This window comes from Grammomys surdaster, unplaced genomic scaffold (assembly GCF_004785775.1).
Source record: "Grammomys surdaster isolate TR1022 unplaced genomic scaffold, NIH_TR_1.0 126612, whole genome shotgun sequence".
NCBI lineage: Eukaryota > Metazoa > Chordata > Mammalia > Rodentia > Muridae > Grammomys > Grammomys surdaster.
The window spans coordinates 1,928,621-1,937,423 of NW_021621401.1; the positions used below are offsets into that span (position 1 = coordinate 1,928,621).

At 51.4% G+C, this 8,803-nt stretch overlaps 1 protein-coding gene across 1 annotated transcript; it reads right to left on the reverse strand.

Moving 5' to 3' along the window:
* Window positions 1-2,746: 2,746 nt before the first annotated feature.
* LOC114615232 (serine protease 33-like) lies at window positions 2,747-8,803 on the reverse strand. Its single transcript, XM_028760937.1, has 5 exons — window positions 8,417-8,803; window positions 8,058-8,220; window positions 6,313-6,593; window positions 5,179-5,342; window positions 2,747-3,439 (listed from the first exon to the last, which is right to left on the reverse strand). The coding sequence occupies exons 1-5, from the start codon at window positions 8,547-8,549 to the stop codon at window positions 3,173-3,175; spliced, it is 1,008 nt and encodes a 335-aa protein (XP_028616770.1). The 5' UTR covers window positions 8,550-8,803; the 3' UTR covers window positions 2,747-3,172.

Here is an 8,803-nt window from a genome sequence, read left to right on the forward strand (position 1 = left end):
GGCACACGAGCTGGTCAAGACACTCAAGGGCAGAATGTATCCCGAAGCAGCCAGCTGGTTAGGGGACCAGGTCCATGGAATGGTAAAGGAGCAAGGTTTTCTCAAGGGACTTTTGTGTCCCTTAGCACCCTAGCATTCATTTCCCAGCCAGTCTCTGTGTACTCCCTACTGCCACCACCCAGACACAATGCCAGCTACACCCTTGGGACACTGGAGCACAATCCTGACTGCAGCCCAAGGGGTTGCTTGGGTCACAGATCCCTAACTGACCTCTCAAGCTGTCCACGCTTTTGTGGTTGCTGTTGTTATAGTGTGTGTGTGTGTGTGTGTGTGTGTGTGTGTGTATGAGGTGGTGTGTGTATGTGATTGTATGTGTGTATGTGTGTATGTATGTATGTATAGGTGCATGTGGAGGGTTGTGTTTTTATGTGTACATGGGGTGGTGTGTACATACATGTGTGTATTGGATGGTGTGTGTGTGTACATGTACTGTATTGAGTGATGTGTGTGTGTATATGGAATAGTGTGTGTATACGTGTGTGTGTATGGTGTGGTTGTATGTGTGTGTATCAAGTGATGTGTGTGTGCACGGTATAAGGGGTTGTGTTTGTATATGTATGTGGGTTAGTGTGTATTGGATAGTGTGTGTATGTGTGTGTGTGTGTGTGTGTGTGTGTAGTGTGTGTGTGTGTATGTATATTGGGTGGAGTGTGTGTATGAGAATGTGTATGGGGTAGTGTGTATATGTGTGTATGGGGTGTGTGTGTATATGGGATGGTATGTGTATATGTGTAGGGGGGTTATGTGTGTATGTGTGTGCATGTGCGTGTGTGTGTGTGTGTGTGTGTGTGTATGTGTATGTCTGAGGACAAGTTACAAAAGTTGTCTGCTCCTACCATGTAGGTCCCAGGGATAAATGTGGAGTCCAGGTTTAGTGACAAGTGTCTTTACCCACTGAGCTGTCATGGGTACTCTCCACCTCCTCTGCAACCTTTCCCAGCCCAGCTGACTTCCTTCTCTGGCCCTAGGCCACCGGTTCACACTGAAGTCTGTATCTGCCCCAGCCACAAGGGGGCCACAGACTATCCCGAGATAGCTACAGAACTGGCACTTCAGGTCCCCATGCTGGTGGCATCTCCTCAGCAGGGCCCTCTGCATCCTGATCTTAACAAAAATGAATGGTAGAGACCTCTATGAACCAGCTACTCATCAGCCACAGAACTCAAGAGCCAGAGAGATTTATAGCTGTCCTGAGCTGCCTGAGTGCCATGTGCCTGCTGAGTGACTATCTGCTGAGTTGAAGGACTGATGATAGAGGAAATAGAAGAGGAAAAGGAAGTACCCAGGCTGTCAGCATCCCTAGGGTGAAGAAGATCAGGTCAAGAAATGAGTAGCCCTCTCTGGCCCTCAGATGGTGTTAACTCTTTGGAGGCCAGGATCTTCAAAGCTCAGAGGAGCCTTGGCTGTTCCCAGCTCCCCCTGAGAGGATTAGGTTTTCTTCCCTGACCCCTCAACTCTGTCTCATTAGGCTGCCATTCCATGGGACTCCTGCAAAGGTGGACATAACAGTCAGAGGTCATGTCCCAGCAGGCCAGCACATGAGGGTCTTTCACGTGAGGAGAGAATGAAAGAGGTCTACACGCCTCCCTGATATACCTCAGTGGAGGAACATCCCAGGTGAAGGAGACTCAGGAACAGGGGAAAGCACACCATGGTCTTATCTGATCATGATAACTGACTGACTGAATGACTGATCAGGAGACAAGCATGAGTTATTTACCTCAGTGTGCGTGTGAGACATGCCGTACCGCCTGAGGACCAGCCAGCACCAACCTATCTCCATCACCACTGCAACCCCCACTCTCTCTACCGCTAGGCTATCAGGAGGCCCAGGAGCCAGTGGATGCCCTTGGGGCTGACCAGCCAGCAGGACATAGCTCCAGAGGCTGACAGTCCTGTCACAGCAAGCACAAAAACGTGAAGGTGGGCCTGAGGCCAGAGCCATAGGGGACCTGTGGGACAGTATGCCCATTGGGCCAGAGGGGTTTCCTGGGACAGGCTGAAGCTCCCATCCTAACATGATTGGCGTGCCCCCACCTACTGCCCCTCCTTTCTTTGGGAAACTCCACTGACATCTTCCCCACTACCTGGGCTGCAGCCAGAGCACTGCCCTCCAGCGGAACTGTCATCCACCTGGGGAGTTCCCAGGCTTTCCTGGAGGGACGGGACACAAAGGACAGAAGTTGAAAACAACCCAAGCTTGGCACCACACCAGAACTGTTTACACCCAGAAGTGTGACCTGTCATCTCCTCTGCCCAGCCCGGGCAGCTACAGGCCTAACCTACCACCAGCCTTGCCCGAAGCCCAGGGAGTGGGGCTCACACCTGCTGGTAATACTGAGATTCATCTTGGTCCTACCAACGACCTCTGGAATTCACCTCATGCCCCACTATGAGCCTGTAAATGACCCCATGCCTTACTTGTGACCCTAATATTATCCCAGACCTACCAATGGCCCCAGAACCTTCAGGAAGAACTCTGACATCCCTACAAGCAAGGAAGCTTGAGTTTCCAGCTCTTCTTTCTCCTGCGTCTGAGCAACGGGACGGAGAGCATTGTGTACACAGGAGTGTCGAGAATTATGGGTAATATTCGCATAAGTGGGAGGCATGTAGGGGCATCCCTCTGGGTGCCTGTGGAGGCTGACGCTCATATGTACAGGAGGAACCACACAGTGGGAAAGTGTGCGCTGCTGGATCCAGTCTTTATTGTTCCAGACACAGATAGACTATAGAAAGACTTGCCCAGTCACAGAAGCCACCAAAGGGTGCCCTGAAAGGTGGCTGCAGCCTGTGCTCCACCCAGGAGTGAGAGGCAAGAAAGACTCTTGCCCCTCTGCCCCCTGATACCCACAGACCCCAAGGGTGTGAGAGGTAGCTCAGGGGTCTATGTGGCCAGGAGACCAGAGCTTAGCTGACGGTCCCAAGGGTCTTATTGATGTGGGAGTTAGGAGGCTCCTGTGGAGGTGAAGAGAGGGTCCCTAAAGGATGATGTGCTTGTCTGCAGGTGGCTGTGCAGGGAGAACACAGGAAGGGGTCTGTGAGGGAAGCCGTGCGAGCCTGGAAGCAGATTGAAGGTAACAGTTCCGGAAACAGGTGCTGAGGTTGCGGGTTAGGGCCCCAGGAGGAAGAAGGCACTACTGAGGGACGTGAGAAACAGCAACAGGCCCGAGAGTGGGGTCCTTGAAAGGCTGGGGGAGAAACTTTTTCCTTCTGTGGCTAAGTTCCAGACTGTGTTCTGAATCCATGAGGTGTAGACACTGACGTTGGTGTAAACGCCCGGCCTCTTGAACAGAGCACAGTCAGATCCCCAACTCACTATCCCTGCCTGGATCCAGACATCATTAATGTCACAGACCAGGGGACCTCCGGAGTCACCCTGAGGAGAAAGAAGAGGCCAAAGGTCAGAATACACAGGAGCTCAGGTCGTCTGAGCCTACTGCCTTCATTACAAGGTAGAAAACACAGATTGAAGTTCTGCAATCCAGTCCCTTCAGACGCTCTGCATCATACTAAACAGGATCAAGGAATTGGAAGTTTCTAGAAGGTTTCGGGGATGGGCTCTCTGAGAACTGTAGGAAAAGGGGATCCCTAGCAGATAGGACACCTGACCTAGTGTCTAAATAAGATATGAACTTCTGCCACAGCTGCACGTTCAGAACCAAGAGCAGGAGGCCACTTCAGAGCTGCTGACCGAGATTTTTGCTTCAGCATGTTTGATTTTATCTGAAACATCTCTTTGAAGTAACAATCAAGACGTATTTGGCAGTCGGGGTGTGTAGAAGAGCAAATAAAAACTGATAAAACCAACCAAGCTTGAACATGGCCTGCTCCTCCTGAAAATGTAGTCAAAGGCTTCTAGCGGTATCAGTGGGGGAGGTGGCGGAGGAGGGGATGGAGTATGGAGTCTGGTCCCAAAAGAAAACTTTCGGGATAGAGGGACGATAACAGTTATTTAACTCAGTCAATCTTTCTCTCTCTCTCTCTCTCTCTCTCTCTCTCTCTCTCTCTCTCTCTCTCTCTCTTTCTCTCTCTCTCTCTCTCTCCCTCTCTTTCTTTTTCTGTGTATGTGTGCACGTACGTGTCTCTCTGTCTCTGTCTCTCTCTTTGTCCCCCTCTGTCTCTCTTTCTGTCTCTCTCTGTGTGTCTCTCTCTCACTTTCTGTCTCTCTTTCTGTCTGTCTCTATATTTCTCTATGCTTCTCTATGTGTCTCTTGCCTATCTCTCTGCCTGTCCTTGTCTGTCTGTCTCTCTCTGTGTCTCTGTCTCTATGTCTCTCTATGTCTCTGTGTGTGTCTCTCTCTGTGTCCCTCTGTCTCTCTCTTTGTGTCTCTCTCACTGTCTCTGTCTGTCTCTTAGTTTCTATGTTTTTCTGTCTCTACACAGGTCTCTACTGTCTCTCTGTCTCTGTCTCTCTATCTGTCTCTCTGTCTCTGTCTATCTGTCTGTCTGTCTCTCTGCCTCTGTCTCTGTCTCTCTCTCCCTCTCTCTATCCCTAGCTCTGCTGAGGGTGGAGCTCAAGGCCTTTCAAACCTTTGGTAAACACACTACCACTCCCCCACAGCCGCAGCACTCTGGTCATATTTATTTTATTTGACAGAGGTGAGGCCTGTGGGGAGAGGTGTGTGCCGTCCTGTGTACGCATGTGGAGGCCAAAGGTCAGCGTTGCGCGTCTCCCTTCATCACTCTCCACCTAGTCTCTCACTGAACTTGGGGGTATGAATTTTGATCAGACTCGCTGGCCAACAAGGCCCTGGAACCTGCCTGCCTCTGACGCTCCGCCCACCCCACCACGGAGTCATTGACTTGTATTATTGTATGCCACCGCTGCCTGGCCACATCTGGCTTTTTGTCTGTTTTTTTTTCTACATGGATGCTTAGGACTCAAATTCAGTTCCTCGATTGTGATGCAGACGACGACAAGCCGCCTTCCCAGCCCTCTGATTATGTGATTATGTTTATATAATATCTGGAAGGGAAACAGAATCTGGCATGACTTTTTGAAGTGTGTGTGTTGTTAAGGTTCCCAGCCCTGTTGGAAGGTTCTTGGTGTGGTGGGGAAAGGAACACTCCGCCCCCTGGGGTTGCTGGTGAGGTGTCTGGATGTGGGTGACTCACATTACAAGCATCCTTCTTGCCTTCCTCGAAACCAGCACACAGCATGCCTTCAAGGATGACCGGCTCCATGCTGGGAATGGAGTTATCATGGTAGTAGGTATTGCAGGTCTGGACATCAATCAGAGGCACCTGCAACTCCTGCAGGGTAAAGGGTGGTGGGAGCTCTGGGGTGGGAGAGAGGAGAGTTAGGAGAAGAGGACACTCCAGCACCCCCCAGCTCCACATGTGTAACTGAACCCTGTGACCGGGGTCAATACTTCTGCTTCTTTCATCAGGGCCTTGTTTCCCCACATGAAACACTGAAAGCTTCGCAAAGGTGGCATCTGAGGGTGGGGTGGTACCCAAGGGTGAAGACATAGATGTCCTCACATTCCCAACCCGGGAGATCAGGATGGGAAGCTCTTAACAGACACAGAGAGGAGGTCTGTGTGAACCCCAAGGCTAAGAGACCAGGATCACACAGCACTGGCAGATGTTGAGAGCCAAAGAGGGGCCCTCCCTATATCCCTGAAAGGTTTGAGGCCCAGATAATACCTTAATTTCAGGCTTCTTCTGGTCTCCTGAACTGAGAGTGACCACCTATCTGACTTACTCTCCTCAGCCTCAGGACACTAAATCAAGGTGAGATCTCAGAAATGACCACAGAGGTGAGGGCCATGCAGAGGACAGCTGGAAATGGAAATGCCTTTAAAAGCATCATGCTGTGAACCTCTGGATTAACAACTCTGGGTCAGCACTCTTGAGAACTCACTGAGCAGAGGAAGAATCAGGAACCCATCAGATAGTGAAGGCTGCCCAGTCAAAACGATTCCCTGGTCAGCACTGCCCACAAGGGCCTCTGCAGCAAAGGCGTCAGGAAGGTCGTGATGCAGGCTGGGTCGGCCTCCCTTAGCCCATTGCTGGATGTAACACTGTCCTCTGGTTACTAGGTGCTAGGAGGACATCTGGGAGCTGGCAGCAGCCAGCTGGGGATGCGCTACTGTGGCAATGTTTCAGTGCACACTCTGTGGTGGACATTCTTTGCATAGACTCTGGATGGGTCCTGTCTGAGGGTGGAGACCAGCCCTAGAGAAGGTATCAAGACTGGCCCTCCCATTCTCCCCCTACCCTGCCACCAGTTCCAAACATCCTTACGTTTATTTATGTCAATGTGCCCCCAGCCAGTGACCCAACACATGGTGCCGGGATCCAGGGGGTCGCCAGGTTTCGGCAGGCAGACTGGAAGCATGTAGTCATTGAAGGAGATGGGTGAATCCAGCTGCACCAGGGCGATGTCTCCACTACTGTGCTCATCTGCTGAGTAGCTTGGGTGCTTGATACACCGGGCCACAGTTCTCTGCTCCATCACCTCATTGTCCTCGGGGTAGGAGGAGATAGTACCCAGCAGTACGGTGTAGACAGACAGGGGCTGGTCCCTGGGAGAATGGAGAGGTTAGTGGGTGAAAACAAAAGGCAGCCTTTATGCACAGGCTCTGATACTGCTACTGGCCTCTTCTGAGAGTTAAGCACACCAAAGCAATGCCAAGCACCCCCTTTAATGACCACCATTAATGATCATTGTCACCCATAAATCTACCGTCACTTTCTCCACTTTTCAGATGTGGAACGTTAACTAGGAAAGTCAAGTCACCCATCCGAAGGCCACCCAGCTACTGAGCAGGATATTCAAGACCTTGGAGTCTTGGGACCTAGACAGATGGGTCAGTGTGTAAGAACGCTTACACTGCAAGCATAAAGACTTGAGTTTGGATCTCCACAACCCACATAAAAGCCAGGCCCGGTGGTGTCCGCATTTACAACCCCAGCCTATCCTTATGGAGGAGTGGGAAGCGAAGACAGGAGAGTTAATAAAAGCTTACTGACCAACTAGCCCAGTATATGCAGCTGTGGACAAAAAGAGAAGCCCTGTCTCAAAAAGCAAGGTGAGGGCTGGAGAGATGGCTCAGCGGTCAAGAGCACTGACTGCTCTTCCAGAGGTCCTGAGTTCAATTCCCATGCAACCACATGGTGGCTCACAACCATCTGTAATGATGCTGGTACCCTCTTCTGGCCTATAGGCAGAAGACTCTATACATACTAAAGAGAACACTCTGTACAACAACAACAACAGCAAAGTGAAAGGTAAGGAGTGACCCTGAGGGGGTCCCCTGACAGTCACAATGGACTGTGGCATGTCTGTGCCCACATTCACACATACTCATGACCACATACTTCACATATGCTCACATATGTACACAAAGACCTTGGGTTCTCAAGGGCTGATTCAGTAACCGCGTAACTGTTCTCTCTCTCTCTCTCTCTCTCTCTCTCTCTCTCTCTCTCTCTCTTTCTTTCCCTCTCTCTCTCTCCCCTCCCCCATGTGTGTGTCTGCCTGCCAGCGTGTCAGTGGGTACACATGTTCCTGGGCATGTACAGAAAGCATAGGGTAATATCAGATACCCTGCTCTATTCCTCTTGGGCTTGAGACAGTGTTACCCACATAACCTAGAGCTATACTGGCGGTCAGCAAACCCCCAAGAGCCTCCTCTCCCCATACACCCCAAGCATAGGCCACACTTAGCTTTCTCATGAATTTGGGCAGGGGATTTAAACTCAGGTCATCACGCTTGCACAGCAAACCCTCCTGCTCTCTGAGCCATCCCCTCCACCCAGAGTTGAGTTAGGGGCTTAAGAAGATAGGTGACTGACCTACCAGGGCAGTCCAGAGACGGGTAGACAACCTGGTCAGGTACCTGAGATACTAAATTGACATGGCCCAGCCTCATCTCCTGCCATAGTAGGCAGAGGCTGTGGTTCAAAGGGAGAAATGAAGTCGTCTAGAAGGAACGTAGGGAAATCCAACCAGCCCCAGCCCACGTCACCGGTAGGGAGACACTCACTGGTTGAAGCAGTGGGCAGCGGTCAACACCCAGTCTTCAGCAATCAGAGATCCCCCACACACGTGCACCCCATCCTCCTTCACGCTGACCTGCCAGGGCCACTGGCCTGGCTGGGCATCCTGTCCTGACACGATGCGGCTGGATGCCCTGCGACGTCCACACACTGCAAGGAACCAGTAAAATAATTGGGTGACACATGGCCATTCTGCCCTTCCCTATACACTCAAATCTGGTTCATTTTTCACAGCTGCTGGGAACTTGACCAGCGTGGGCCAGAGGATGTCGAAAAAAGTACCCAACCAACAAAACCTGCATTCTATGAACTTCCTAAAGCTCCTGTTTCCTATTCCCCACCTTACCTGAATCTAGGTCAATGCTACTCCTGTCTGTCTTCTTGGTAGACAGGCTATAGGAGTCAGTTGTGAGGACCTCGCTTCCCAGAAAGATTCCAGGAAAGAGGGTAAATAGGATGGTGGCCAGAGCCAGCTCCATGATACACCTGCTGGGGCCAGACACTCCAGGAAGGAGGAAGAGTGACTGCAGCCCTGGAGTGGTTTCAGGACTTGCCCTGGGGTGGGGCTCAGCCTCCACACCTGCCCTGCAGCTTTGGGAGAGGCCTCACACCTCTAGTGTCCCTGGGCACAGACACCCTGGCTTCCCTAATGCTTCATGCTCTAAGGTCCTCTGGTCCTCCCCTTCCTGATCCAGGAGTCTCAGCATCCATAACCCTCATCTTTCATTGATGC

Bases quoted from the DNA above. Each gene is read 5' to 3' on its own strand.
- LOC114615232 (XM_028760937.1), bottom strand. From the start codon at position 8,549: ATGGAGCTGGCTCTGGCCACCATCCTATTTACCCTCTTTCCTGGAATC. The intron at 6,594-8,057 runs GTGAGTGTCTCC...CCATTCTCCCAG, and splicing joins GCTGCCCACTGCTTCAACCA to GGACCAGCCCCTGTCTGTCT. The intron at 3,440-5,178 runs GTGAGTCACCCA...CTTTCTCCTCAG, and splicing joins GCAAGAAGGATGCTTGTAAT to GGTGACTCCGGAGGTCCCCT.